Source organism: Enhydra lutris, unplaced genomic scaffold (genome assembly GCF_002288905.1).
Source record: "Enhydra lutris kenyoni isolate GAN:26980312 unplaced genomic scaffold, ASM228890v2 scaffoldscaffold18, whole genome shotgun sequence".
NCBI classification, from domain to species: domain Eukaryota; kingdom Metazoa; phylum Chordata; class Mammalia; order Carnivora; family Mustelidae; genus Enhydra; species Enhydra lutris.
The window spans coordinates 6,263,652-6,278,980 of record NW_019154102.1 but is presented as its reverse complement, the minus strand read 5'-3'; the positions used below and the strand labels follow the sequence as shown (position 1 = coordinate 6,278,980).

At 36.7% G+C, this 15,329-nt stretch overlaps 1 protein-coding gene across 1 annotated transcript in view; it reads right to left on the bottom strand.

Moving 5' to 3' along the window:
* The window catches only part of LOC111148158 (acylphosphatase 2), a 177,093-nt gene that overhangs the window by 153,076 nt on the left and 8,688 nt on the right, over nt 1-15,329 (bottom strand). Inside the window, exons 2-3 of the mRNA XM_022504599.1 lie at nt 10,480-10,496; nt 9,033-9,142 (exon numbers count right to left, since the gene is read on the bottom strand). Coding sequence (XP_022360307.1) covers nt 9,033-9,142; nt 10,480-10,496 — 127 coding nt within the window. The remainder of the gene's footprint in view (nt 1-9,032; nt 9,143-10,479; nt 10,497-15,329) is intronic.

Genomic DNA, 15,329 nt, shown 5'->3' with positions numbered 1-15,329 from the left:
GCTCTCTCTGCCTGCCTCTCTGCCTACTTGTGATCTCTGCCTGTCAAATAAATAAAATCTTTAAAAAAAAAAAAAAGAGTAACTGTCAGGTAAGAGTTCTATATGCAACAAAGACATTTTTCAAGAATGAAGGTAAAATAAAAACATATAGAGAGAAACGAAAACTGAGGTAACACATCACCAACAGCCCAAATGAAGGAAAATACTAAAGAACAATCTTTTGGCAGAATGAAAAATATTCCTGTACAGAAGAAGCCCAAAGACTCAGGAAGGAGGAAAAAAGCAACAAAAATGGCATATACACAGAAACCACTCCCCCAAATCTTGACTTTCAGAAATAATTTCTTTTTTTTTTAAAGATTTTATTTATTTATTTGACAGAGAGAGATCACAAGTAGGCAGAGAGGCAGACAGAGAGAGAGAGAGAGAGAGAGAGAGAGGGAAGCAGTCCCCTGCAGAGCAGAGAGCCCAATTCAGGACTCGATCCCAGGACCCCGGGATCATGACCTGAGCCAAAGCCAGAGGCTTAACCCACTGAGCCACCCAGGCACCCTAGAAATAATTTCTGATGAGCTTTAAAACAGATCATTTAAATTACATCTAAATAAATAGATAAATGGACTTAAAGGGCACTGTAGATCTCACATTGTTAGGGAAGAGAGTAAGACATCAATTAATATCAAATTTTGACCAGTTATGGTTGTATGTTGTACCTCTAGGAAAATACTAGTAAAAGAAACAAAAAAAATGGAATAATAAAAAACAGTCAATTTAAATGAAGCCTAGAGGGGTGCCTGGGTGGCTCAGTGGGTTAAGGCCCTGCCTTCGGCTCAAGTCATGATCCCGGGGTTCTGGGATAGAGCCCCGTATCGGGCTCTCTGTTCAGCGGGGAGCCTGCTTCCTCCTCTCTCTCTCTGCCTGCCTCTCTGCCTGCTTGTGATCTCTGTCAAATAAATAAATAAAATCTTTAAAAAATAAAAATAAAAATAAATGAAGCCTAGAAAGAAGAAAAGGAAAGCAGAAAACAAGGGGGGAAGAACATAGTAAGATACAAATTTAATTCTAAATATGAGTAATTCCATTAAGCTTAAATGGATAAATACATAATTTAAAAACAAAGGTTGTGTGACTGCATAAAGAAACAAAACCCAACTATATGCTGCTTGCAAAGGACATATATAAAACATAATGAGATACACTTCAAAGTAATATAACATTGTTCATCAACTACTTCAACAAAAATAAACAAAACTACACAATAAGAAAGAAACACTGAAAATTATACAAGGAAAAATTATATTCTACAGTAACATAGAAAGTGTGTATAATTGTTAATATCAGATAAAGTAACTTTTAGGCAAAAAACATTATTAAAGACAGAGAGGAACACTGGACATTTCAAAAAAAACACATACCCAGAAGACCACTGTCATTATTCAAAGAGGAACTAAAAATGAAATTACAAACTATCCTGAAAGCAATGAAAAGAACACTTTTTACCAAAATCTATGGAGCAAACCAAAAGTTTATTCAGAGTGAAATGCCTAATCATCTTCATTATTAACTTAAAAAGACTAAAACTAAAGGAAGCTACAATTCGTGTTGAAGACTTAGAGAAGGATCAACAAAGAAATAAAGAGGGAATTAGTAAAGATGAAGGTTGAAATTAATGAATAGAAAACCAAAAAAAGGGGTGACTGGGTGGCTCAGTGGGTTAAAGCCTCTGCCTTCAGCTCAGGTCATGATCTCAGGGTCCTGGGATCGAGCCCCGCATTGGGCTCTCTGCTCAGCGGGGAGCCTGCTTCCTCCTCTCTCTCTGCCTGCCTCTCTGCCTACTTGTCATTTCTGTCTGTCAAATAAATAAAATCTTTAAAAAAAAAAAAAAGAAAAAAGAAAACCAAAAAAAAAAAAGAAGAGAGAGAGAGAGAGACAGAGAGAGACAGAAAGAAATGATCAATAAATCCAAAAGTTGTTTTTTAAAATATACCAACAGATAAATTCCTCCAGAACCTGATTAAGGAGAAAGGAGGTGAGAATAAAATTATATAAGATTAGGAATTTTCAAAAGATATATAACCACAGATACAAAAGAGACTTTTACAATATAAAATCCAGAGGCACCTAGATGGCCAATTAAGCATCTGACTCTTGATTTCCACTCATGTCATGATCTCAGGGTCATGAGAGATCGAACCCCACAGCGGGCTCCATGCTTCAGAGTCTACTTAGGATTCTCTCTCCTCCCTCTACCCCTCATTCTGCTCTTCCACGAGTTCACTCTCTTTCAAATAAATAAATAAAATCCATAGCAAGAAATTTGAAAACCTAGAAAAATTGGATAATTTCCTAAGAAAACATAAATGCGGGTCCCTGGGTGGCTCAGTCAGTTAAGTGTCTGTCTTCAGCTCAGGTCATGATCCCAAGGTCCCAGGATCCAGTCCTGCATTGGGTTCCCTGCTTGGTGGGGAGCTTGCTTTTCTCTCTACCTCTGCCTCTGTTTCTTTCTCTGTCTCTCATGAATAAAATAAAAATAAAATCTTAAAATCAAACAAAAACAAAACTTATAAATGAATCTGGGAACAAGTAGAAAACTCAAACCCACCAATTACAATAGACTAGATTGGAACAGTGGTTAATAGCCCAGCATTGAGAAGGCACCAGGACCAAGCAATTTCCTAACTTGTTTGAGCTAATTTAGTAACAGTAATTTCGATATTATTTAAGTTATTCCATAATGAAGGAATGGATGGAAAATTTCCTAATATATTTTGTGAAGCCAGCATAACTTTAGCACCAAACCTGATGTAGTAAAAAAGAAAAAAGAAAAAGAAAAAAGAAACCATAATCCCACTTATAAATATAGATGCAAAAATTCTAAATAAAATATTAGCAAATAATATTCAGCAATGATTCAAAAGAATAACACTCTGTGACCAATAAGAGCTTAATTCAAGGAATGCAAGAGTGAAAGTCAATGTGATAAAGTATATTTAACAATAATCAATAGCAAGCTCTTCTACTTGATGAAATAAAACCATTTCAAATACAGACAGGGATGCCCACTATTGCTATTACTCAACATTGTCTTGATGGGTCGGTCTGGCAAATGAAATAAACATTGAAAAAAGGATACATTATTTTTGCTAATTACATATTTGAATACTTAAAAAATCCAATAACTATAGTTTACAAAAAAAAAAAAAACTTAGTAGAATTAATGAGAACATTTGATATGGTAACTCTGATATAAGATAAATATACGAAAGTCATTAGGCTTTCCCTATTCTAGCATAAGCACACAGAAATAGAAATGGGAAAAATATTCCATACATAATGATTAAAAAGACAATAAAATCTTCTTATGGAATGTATGTATCCCCCCCATTCATATGTTGATGCCTTAATCTCAATGTGATGGTACTCGGAGGTAGTTAGATCATGAGGGTAGAGCCCTCATGAATGGGATTGGTGCTCTTGTAATAAGAGGCTAGAGAGCTAACTAGTGCTCTTTCTGCCATATAAGGATAGAATGAGAAGTTGGTAGTCTGCAACCTCTCGGAGGACTCCCACCAGAACCTGACCATGTTGGCATTCTAATCTCACATTTCCAGCTTCCAGAACTGTGAGAAATAAATTTCTATTGTTTATAAACCACCCGGATTATGGGATTTATGTTATAATAGCCCAAAGACTAAGACAAAGACTTAGGAATAAAGTCAAGAAGCAAAACACAAAATCTATGTGATGATAAATATAAAACCATATTGAAGGATAAATTTAAAAATCTGAGTAAATGAAAAGGTATCTATAATTTTAGATGGGAAGATTTAATATCAATTCTCTTAATATCATAAAAGTGTGGGATTAATAGCAAGTAAAATATGAGTTCCTAAAAGAGAAAAGGACTATTAGGTAAAAGCTGAAGAAATCTGAAAAACCATGAACTTTAGTTAATACTAATTCATCAATACTGGCTCATTAATTGTAACATATGTATCAGACAACGCAAAATGTTACTAGGGCAAAGTGGAGTATATGGAAACTCTTGGTAATATCTTTACAATTTTTCTGTAAATCTAAAACTGTTCTAAAAAATAAAGTTTTGAGTGTTTTTAAGATCTGATTTTATTTTTTTGATATTTATTTATTTTAGAGAGACAGAAAAAGAGAGACAGCACAAGTGAAAGGGCAAAGGGAGAGGAAGAGAGAATCTCAAGCAGACTATCGGCTCAGTGGGGAGCCCAGTGCAGGACTGGATCCCAGGACCCTGAGATCAGGACCCAAGCTGAAACCAAGAATTGGACACTTAACTGATGGCACCACCCAAATGCCCCTAAGATTTATTTTTTAAATAATCTCTACATTCAGTATAAGGGCTCAAACTCGTACCCCCTCAGACTAAGAGTCTCTTGCTCTACGCACTGAGCCAGCCAGGTACTCTGAAAGTTTATTTTAGAAAGCACATCTGTAAGACCATCAGGGAAGTTTTAAAAAATATATACATATATATAATTCCTTGGGGCAGCTAGGTGGCACAGTCGTTTAAGCATCCAACTCTTGCTTTTGGCTCAGGTCACGAGATGGAACCCTGCATCAGGCTCTGCACTCAGCCTAGAGTCTGCTTAAGATTCTCTCTCCCTCCCTCCCTCTCTCCCTCTCCCCCTACCATGAGTGCATGTTCTCTCTCTCTCTCAAATAAATAAATAAATCTTTAAATAAATAAATAATAAAAATAAAAAACAGATATGATTCCAATTAAATGGATAAGAATATCTTAAAGTTTAGAGAGAAAATAAATGCCCAAGGAAGCAAATAAATGAATGAAAAAAATAGTGAAGGGAAATATCCTCCAAAGACACTGTAATTAAGTCAATATGGAGTCTTATTCTAGGAATAGATGAGTAGCTCTAGTAGGGGACCAGAACAAAGAACCCAGGAATAAAATCCAATGTATATGCTATTTCAATATATGAAAAAAATGTATTCCAATTTGATGGGGGAAGACTGATTGTTTAATAATAGTGCTGGCACAACTGGCTATCTATCTGGTAGAAAACAGTCCCCAATCCCATATTATAAATAAAAAAACAAATCCCAGATGGAATAAATGCTAAATATAATAAATAAAGCATCAAAAAGTTAGAACAACACTTATAATCTGTTTCTCTTTTTTTAAAGATTGTATTTATTTATTTGACAGAGAGAGACACAGAGAGAAAGGGAACACAAACAGGGAGGATGGGGAGAGGGAGAGACAGGCTTCCCACTGAGCAGGGAGCTCAACATCAGGCTCAATTCCAGGACCCTGGGATCATAACCTGAGCTGAAGGCAGATGCTTAACAACTGAGCCACCCAGGCAACCCCTACAATCTGTTTCTTAACCAAAAAGAAAAGATAACCATATTTGAATTTATAAAAATTAAAACAATTTATGTTGCAAAAGCTATCATAAATAAACAAAACTAATGAATAGGCAAAGGATAGATTTGGGAAAATACTTGCAAAGGAGATAAGAGATAATGAGTTAGTAATCATTACCAATATAAAAAGAGCTCTTAAAAATTGGCAAGAGACAAAGAGTCCCATGGAAAAATGGGGAAAGGATGTGAAAGGGAGTTAGTTCATGAGAACAAATCCAGATAGCCATAAGTATGAACATGCTCAAAATAACCAGCAATTAGAGAAATGCAAATTACAGTGAAAAAAACAATACATCACTCTATACCCAATCAGATAAAAGAAAATTAGAGAGTAATAATACAATTGCCCACAGGATGAATAGGAAAAAAATATAAATTGTTTACAGCTGTTTTGAAAAGTAGTCTGACAAATATTTTTAAAATTAACAGTATACAGACATGTCAACCAACAAACCACACTTCTGGGAATCTATCTCTCAAATATAAAATCACCAGTAAAATATTTATTATGGCATTGCTCTTACTGGAAAAAAAAAAAAGAGAGAGAAACAAAAAGAATTCTCAGCAATAAGATAATAAATAATGGCACATTAATACTGTGGAATATTAAGCAGCTGTTAAAAAGAATGGATTAAAGCTCTACCATTTGATTTGGGTGGGTTTTCCTGGATGTATTTTTGTTGTATTTTGTTTTCTAATTCTGGTATAATTAATATACAGTGTTCTGTTAGTTTCAGGTCTACACTATAGTGATGCAGCAATTCTATACATTAGTTAGTGCCCATCATGGTAAGTGTACCCTTAATCCCCTTCACTTATTCTACCCACTCCCCCCTTCCATAACCATCTGTTTGTTCTCTATAGTTAAGAGTCTATTTTTTGGTTTGTCTCTTTTTTCTTTGTTCATTTGTTTTCTTAAATTCTGTACACAAGTGGTATCATACGGTATTTGTCTTTCTCTGACTGATTTTGCTTAGCATTATACTCTCTTGGTCCATCCATGTTGTTGCAAATGGCAAGATTGCATTCTTTTTTTTTTTTTGGCTGAGTAATATTCCAGGGTGTGTGTGTGTGTGTGTGTGTGTGTGTGTGTAACATCCTCTTTAACCATTCACCTATGGATAGACACTAGGGCTGCTTCTATAATGTGACTATTATAAATAATGCTGCAATAAACATACAGGTACATATATATTTTTTGAACTAGTGTTTTCATTTTCTTTGGGTAAATCCCCCATACTGGAAATACTGGATCATGTGGTATTTCCATTTTTAATTTTTTGAGGAACCTCCATACTGTTCTCCACAGTCGCTCCACCAGTTTGCATTCCCATCAACAGTGCTTGAGCGTTCCTTTTTCTCCACAGACTCACCAAAAGTTGTTTCTTGTGTTTTGTATTTTAGCCACTCTGATAGCTGTGAGGAGATATCTCAGTGTGGTTTCGATTTGCATTCCCTGGTGATGAGTGATGTTGAGCATCTATCCATGTATGTATTGGCCATCTGAATGTCTTCTTTGGAAAAATGTCTATTCATGCCTTCTGAACTCTTAAAAATTGGATTATTTGTTTCCTGGAGATATTTTTGAATATTAAAGTGAGATGCAGAAAAGTGTGTACACCATGATCCCATTTTTAAAAAGCAAATACTGACCACAACCCAAAACTGTGAATATGGAAACAAACACGGGAGGAAGCCCACCCAATTGCTAACACAGATCAGTGGTAGTACTGGGAAGGAAGAGGGGGTACGCAGGGATTGAAAAGAAAAAAATGACAGAATGTATCATATGGGTATGTGAAGGATATTAATCAGAAACCTGCTACAACATGGATTAGGCTATAACGTGATAGACATGAGCATCTATCCTCCCGTGCAGCGCCTATTCCCAATACTTCATAGTCATTTGGCACTTTATCATTTTATGAACTACTTAGTTCTATACAACATAAGTCTCACAATCTTATCTGCATTTTGGGCAATCCTACTGAAAATTATTGTTTTTCCTTAACTGTTACCATATACTTTATGAAATTGAATTTTTAGACCCCACTTTCCAAGTTGGGGTATAATTTTATACACAAAGTATGTACTTATATGTAAAGAAATTAGAAAAAAATAAGGATTTAGTGGTTATTTGTTTACTGATTGATGGATTATCTATAAAATGAAAAAGTAGTTACAGAAAAATATGTATAAAGTAGTCTATTTTAGTAAAAACAAGCAAAATCCTAACTATAAATGCTTAAATACTTCTAAGTGAAAGAGAAAGCTTCAGAAAATCTTCACAAGGCCACAGGCCCGTGTTCTATCATGGGGAGGAAAGAAAAGAAGGGGCAGATTATTAGCTTTGCTTTTTTACCTCTCCGCATCTTATTACTTCACTTATTACAATAAACAAAAAAGTATTACTTTTGAGATCTGAAAACATTAAGTAATGAAAACAAAAATAAATTGCAAACAATAAAATAAATTGGGTATGACTTAGCACTAATTTTATAAGATCCATTGTGAATATTAAATGAGATAAACTACTTGAAGTGTGTACCATATTGCCAAATGCTGCTAATCTGCAGTAAACGTTAGCTATTTTTTATTAAAAAAATACTACAGAGAACAGTGGAATTTATGAAACTGAAAAGATAAGGCCTTTGAATATGACAGGGCACTTTTTTCATTACTACTGAATCTGGTCTCCTTTGGAACGCAAGGACTCATTATGGGAACCATACAACTCATAAAACACACTTTTACCAACAGAATAAAAAAATTACAGTTAGATAAATAAGATACTTAATAAGAAAGAGAGAGCAGCCTTTTGGCCTTGAAGTCTACTTTAAGAACTTTAAGAACCAGGGCGCCAAGGTAGCTCATTCATTAAGCATCTGCCTTCCGCCTAGGTCATGATCCCAGGGCCCTGGAATCAAGCTCTCTGGCAGGAAGCCTGCTTCTCCCACTCCCCCTGCTTATTATGTTCCCCCTCTTGCTGTTTCTCTCTCTGTCAATAAATAAATAAATAAATAAAATCTTTTTTAAAAAAAGAACTTTAAGAACCAGGAATGCCTGGGATTTCGGCTCAGGTCATGGTCTCAGGGTTGTGATAATGAGCCCCATGTCAGGCTCTGTGCTGTGCATAGAGTCTGCTTGAGATTGTCTTTCCCTCTTTCTCTGCCCCTCCCCTCTTCCTCCACTGTCACATGCTCACACACTCTCAAAAAAAAATCAATCATCAATTAATTAATTAAAAGAACTTCTAAAACCATCCAAAGGCTTTTGCTTCTTCACAGCCACTTTGAATGAGAGATACATGGGCCCAAGATGTTTGCTTCCCCCACGTTAGAAGAGACAGAACACAATTCAAATAGATTGGAGAATGACGCCATTGCTCTTTTGGAGGGCCTGGCCAAGTGGGAAATCCGTTCCTAAATGCACAAATTCCATTCCCAACTCTGAGGAGGCATACCAACAAGGAGCTCGTATGCCTAAAAGCATGTTAGTTTAGTTACAATCTACAAACTGAATTTGGTCCATCGATACTATTCTTATTGTTTAATGAAACATTAGAATAAGTTCATTAATCACATGAATGCATTATTAGTCTTACTACTTACATGGAATCGACTTTCTCTTCAGGGCCTTGCACTTGGCCTGTCACAGTGCCTTTGCTGGTATTCTTCACCCAGCCAACCACTCCTATTTTCTTAGCCTCACCTTCTGTGTACTGGTTTTAGGAGAAAATTAGTGAAACAAAATCCAGCATCAAAAAATGTAACATAATTTTTTTCCTACAGTCCATGACAAAAATTACGTAGCTGACCTACAATCACTCCTCTGTTTACAAGAACCTTCATTTAAGGGTAAATTTTATTAAATTCCACTTTCAGTAAAGATGAGCACATTATGAGAAAATAAACTGATAGAAAACAGTTTCCATGATGTGTTTTGGGATTCATAAAATTCAGTTGCACTGCCCCAATACCTTCCAACACTGAATTACATTGTCTGGGTTCCAAATGATGATCATCCTAAGATTTTCAATCACTGAGGGAAAATATTGAATTATGATCAATACACAGTATTCAATTAAAAGTTTCTGATGTCTTCCATTGGCTGTGGACTTGCCACACAAATATTATAATTGTCTATACGTGAGTTTATTTCTCCTATTATTCTTTACAGTCTTTTAAAAATTTCTCAGTTTTAAATTCAATTATGTTTACAGATGAAAACCTAGCAACATTTTAATTTGAACAATTTTAACTACATCATACTAAATTCTTGTGGATTCTACCTACTGGAACTTTTTAAAAACACGGTCTTCTGTTTGGAGGTCAGAGTGACTAAGAATCTATACACTCCACTTCCCCAACTAAACAGAGATGGTTACAGCTAGGATTTATGTGGGAGCTAGTTCTGAAAATAATAATGAAAGAAGAGACAATCTGAACTGTGGGACAGGGGACTATCTCAAAAGGAGGAGACTTCACTGGTTAGGAACATACTAGAACTCTTGGGAGGTTAGGAAGAGAGAGCTAATCTAGTGACTGCTAGCTCTGACAGTAGGTGAAACCACATGCACCTTTTACTTTTAGGAAAGGAGAATATTAACAAAGGAAAAATTTTAAAAGCATTAAGGAGCCTTAACCTGTCTTAACTCCTGAGAACCACTTCCTTACGCAACATGGGCATTTTTCATCCTGGAACTCAAGATTTGCCTGGAGGACTTCTTCCATCCAGAACATGGAGCAGATCCCACACTTTATGTTCAGTACACCTAGCCAAAATGTTTAATTCGATCATCCCAGTAAATGAATTTTTGAAATTCATACAAAAGATTAACTACAAACTAGGCAGGCTGTAATGTTTTTGATAGACTACTTTCAAAAGACAACTTTAATAAAAAATTTCAGGCAGTAGTTTGGAAAAAATACAAATATTTCATTTACTGTCAAGGACAGAAAATAAGCAGGAAGCTAGCACTAAGTAGAAAACTGCTCTATCTCTGTAAATAGAAATAACAAGTAGGGGGAGAAAAAAAAAAACAAAAAATTGACTTACCATTCTGAAGCAAACACCTGTATTAAAAAAAGAAGATAAAAAGAAATGTTAGTTTGTCTACCTTTAAAAAAATTATGTATTTCCTGACTTAACTTTCATCTACTTTATTAAATAGTAAGTAAATGAAATGAACAAAAACTTTCATATCTGAACATATTCAGAAAGTGTTTTTTAAAATTATTTTCTTTTAAAATAATAACAGAAAAGGAAGGCTTTTTGGAGAAAAATGGTAATATTCTGAAACCAAAGACTCATGAAAAGCCACACTGCATATTCATTCTATTTCAAAATGGTCAATAAAACAAAATACTTATTACCAAGGACCATTTGGTATATGTGGCATACAACTTACTCATTCTCAGCTTTCAGAATTTCTTCTTTAAATGCAAGGACTAAATTCAAATTTGAATGTAATAAAACATTTCCGTTTTTATTTCAGGGACAGGAAACTGATCAGGTTTGCCAAGGGCTGGGGGAAGGAGTGCTGCAAAGGGGCAAGAGAGAACTTTCTCGGGTGAAGGCACTGCCTTACATCTCAACTGTGGTGATCGCTAAGTGACTGTATGCATTTTTCAAAACTCATTAAACTATACACTAAAAAGGGTGAATGTTACTGAATTTAAATTATACCCCAACTGAAAAAAAATTTTTTTTAAATATATTGGGAAATCATACGTGATAGATCAAACCAATATTCAAAGAGGTCAAAAGATAGTGCCTATACATACAGCAATTAAGCCTACTTAAGAAGATACAGAAGGGATTGATGGCTTAGATAATGTTATATACTTTGTAAGCAGATTTATAATAGCAGGGGGTATCATTTGTTTCCTGATGATTGCGTACTGCGGTATTGAATGAATATGAAGAAAAAGAGCAGTAAAGCAATAAATACAGGATATATCACAAATGGAATTTTTATATGGCTGTAAAAATATTTAAAAGGTACATATAAAATGAGGAGAAATGATGAGTGGCAAGCATTGATCTGAAGGGGATTCACAAAGGTAATTAGTCATATAGACAGAAGGGAAGACGGTAGCTTGTAGATATGCTAGGAACTGGTGGAAAACTCACAGAGAAACTTCCACTAAAGCAGACCATGTAGAAGAGAGTAACGAAACAGAAGAGAAAACAGGCAGAACTGTGAAAAGCGTTTAGTCATTTTATCCTAAGCGTGAGGGGATCCCGAAAGACGCTGCCCAAGAAGCATGAAAGGTTTGAGGCAGGGCTGTGTTGTGCCCATTCCCCAGAGGTCCTCCACAGCAAACAGTCCCCTTAATGTCAGCATTAAGAAAAAAAAGTCAGGCAACAGAAGTAAACAGAAATTGGAAACATCTGGTCCAGCTCTTTCCCATTTAAAAAATAGCCCAATGCCCAACAGCACCAGCAGAACCAGAGTTTTTCAGATAATTGTATTCTCAGGCCCCTCCCCAGACCTACAGAAACAAATTCTGCAGGTGGAGCCCAGGAATCTAGTTTTAGCATCCTCTCTGTGTGATTCACATGCCCACCCAAGTGTAGAACCAATGGGTGATGCTACCTTCATGGAAGGCCTGGGAAAGGCTTGAAAAGGTTTTTATTTTTTGTTTTGTTAAGATTTTATTTATTTCTTTATTTAAGAGAGAAAGAGCACGAATGGGGGATAGGTGCAGAGAGAGAGGGAGAAGCAGACTCCCTGCTGAGCGTGGAGCCCAATGCGGGCTTGATCCCAGGACCCTGAGATCCTGACCTGAGCTGAAGGCAGACGCTTAACCCACTGAGCCACTCAGGCACCCCATGATTTTTATTTCCAATCAAGAACTGCATCAGAAAGGGAAGAGTCTGATAGGGTATCACAAATCTGATGCATTCCTGGTTGACGCTGTTCATGTTGGTAATAAATCATGTGCTTGCAGAGCAACATTCATTCACTGATTTTACAAGCCCATAGCACCACAGGAGAGGAGATACAGACAATAAAAAGCCAAAAAAAACCCTCCCCTGAGCCCTCCTTGGACCTGGTTTGGGAGTAGCCCAGGCAGCCCTTCGCTTAGATTGTCATTTAAATATTCAAAATCATGTCACTGCACTCACTTTATAAATTATTTCTAGTCCCAAACTTCATTTAAGACCTATAATAAATAAATAAATAAATAAATAAATAAATAAATGTGATTCTATTTCAATGTTTTTAGAAAAATGGGTAATACTGTTTTCATGCCCTGGTCCAAATGATCATCTCTCCACAGCCTCCTTAACTAGTGTCCCAGCTTCTAGTTCTGCCCTCCTACAGCCCATTCTCTATAAAACACCCAAGGTGATTTTCTTTATTTAAGTAATGTCATATTGCTTTCTTCCCCAGCTTAAAACACTCTATCGGTTTACCATTACACTCAAAATAAGAGGTATGCCACTTGCCACAGCCTCCAGACCCCTACCCCCAACCTATGAGTCTACCTCATATTTTAGGACTCCCTCTGAGCTCTCTCCATTTCAGGCAAATCTGCCTCCTTCGTGCTCCTCAGTATGCCAAGCATACTCCTGCCTCACAGCCTTTGCAAGTACTATTCCCTCTGCCTGAAATGCTCTTCCCCCAATCTTCTCATGACTAACTTCGGCTCATTCATGTCTCTGCACAAATGTCACCTCCTCAGAAGTATTAATTAAGTTGGAAGAAAGGCAGGCAGGGACAAGCACCCCATGCCCCCAATCCTAAGAGGAAACCACCCTTAAAAGGATTTTACACCACCCTGGAAGGAGCCCTCCACCCTTTCCCACGTGATAGGTAGATGACAAAAACCTGACTGGGTGACAGGCTGGTGGAGGGTTAATCAGATTAAAACAGCCTGCCAACAAGCCCATAAAAACCCCTAGACTTAGGAACTCCAGTGGCAACCCTCTCCAGTCCCCTTCCTCTTCGGAGCTTTGCACTATCACCCAAGAAACTTCATTTTGTAGCCCACCACTTTCCTCTGGTCTGCCTCTTCATTCTTCAAAGTGGCATGACCAAGAGCCACGGGCACCAAAGGAAAAGAAATCCTGTAACAATATGTCCCTTGCCCAACTCATCTAAAACAGCAATACACCCCAATGTTTCCTGTATATGCATAGTACTAATTACCATATGACTTTACAAGATATTTGTTTACTTTTCTTTTTTTTTTTTAAGATTTTATTTGTTTATTTGACAAAGAGAGAGATCACAAGTAGGCAAAGAGGCAGGCAGAGAGAGAGAGGGGAAGGAAAGCAGGCTCCCTGCAGAGCAGACAGCCCAATGCGGGCCTGGATCCCAGGACCCTGAGATCATGACCTGAGCCAAAGGCAGAGGTTCAACCCACTGAGCCACCCAGGCGCCCTGTTTACTTTTCTTAAATGTCCTGTCTTCACTCTAAATTCTATTAGGGCACGACTTTTTTCTGTCTTGTTCACCATTGTGTTCCCAGCACTTAGATCAGACCTTGGCACGTATCTGCTGAATAAATGAATGAAAGATAAACCAGCTGATAAATATTTAAGTGAAATACTTAACTCTCCTGTAATAATTCCTTATTAATATTGCAAATATACATACAAGCAGATTGATGAGACTTTAAGTCTAATTCAAAGTGATGATAATAAATTTACTGCAATTTAGAGCTGGAAAGAATCTCAAGACTTCTGTGTTGATTCTAGCAGAACTTTACCTAAATGATAATACATAGTGTTGTGAAAATTAGTAATGGGAAATTTCACTAAAATGAAGTCAGGTAGGTCTCAGCAGGGGGAGCTCTCATGCCCTACCATTCATAGTCCACTTCAGACCCAACACAAAGTGAGAGACCTGACCTTACACAGGCTTGACCTTGCCCGTGAATACTATTCTACTTCTCCAGCCTAAGGAAGAAACACTTTCCTCAGCCCCTACCCCCTATCTGGACAACAGCTCAGCCAATGAGAAGCCACCACACTTGATATTCCCAGTTTACTCCCCTGGACTTTTAGTTCATGACTGCCTTCCCAACGTACCCCTTTTCTCCTTAAAAAGGCATGCCTGTCCTTTGTTGCCCAGATTCACCTAAGGTTGTGCCCCACCTTGTTTGTCCTAACTCGCAATTCTCTTTCATTCCCAAATGAACCCTTTTTTGCTGGTAAAATAACTGGCAGTTTTACTTTAAAAGTTAAAATTACATGTATACATACCTATTTAGTATTTAATATAAAGGATAGCAAGAAGCCACTGAGAATATCTAAGTTGACAAAACAAGAAATAGTAATATCTGCATGTTGTTTATAAATAAAGACATAACAACCACAAGAATGGAAAAAAGGAAAGGTTGAATTGGTCATCTTGGAGAAGTTAGAGGATTTGAGATGAGAGACGAAGCAGGATCTGGTGGCTGTGTTTTTAACTATGAGTGATAAGGGCACACTCATATTTACCGAACAAATCCTAAAACAGTAGAACTCAAGGACTGCCATTAAGTTTACGAGACATAATTTTAGCCTAAATTCATACTGCTTGACAAACAGGGTAGAAAATGAAGTGTTGCTCCTGACTCTAGGCAGTGACTGATGGACAACAAAACATAAGACTGAAATAAATCATGTATGAAAGATTCAATATGGACTCAACAGAAACTTGGCTTGCCTTGGTTATCGATCTAATGTTTTGAGGTTGAGATTTCCTGTAACATGTCCTTCTGTGTCACTACCTGGGGAAGTATACAGAATGTAATCATTACTGTTAAATTTACTTAATATATGTATATCTGTGGGGCAGACACTGCTAGCTGCTTACACAGAATTCATTCTCCCCTTCTTTTTTTTTTTTTTAAGATTTTATTTATTTATTTGACAGACAGAGATCACAAGTAGGCAGAGAGGCAGGC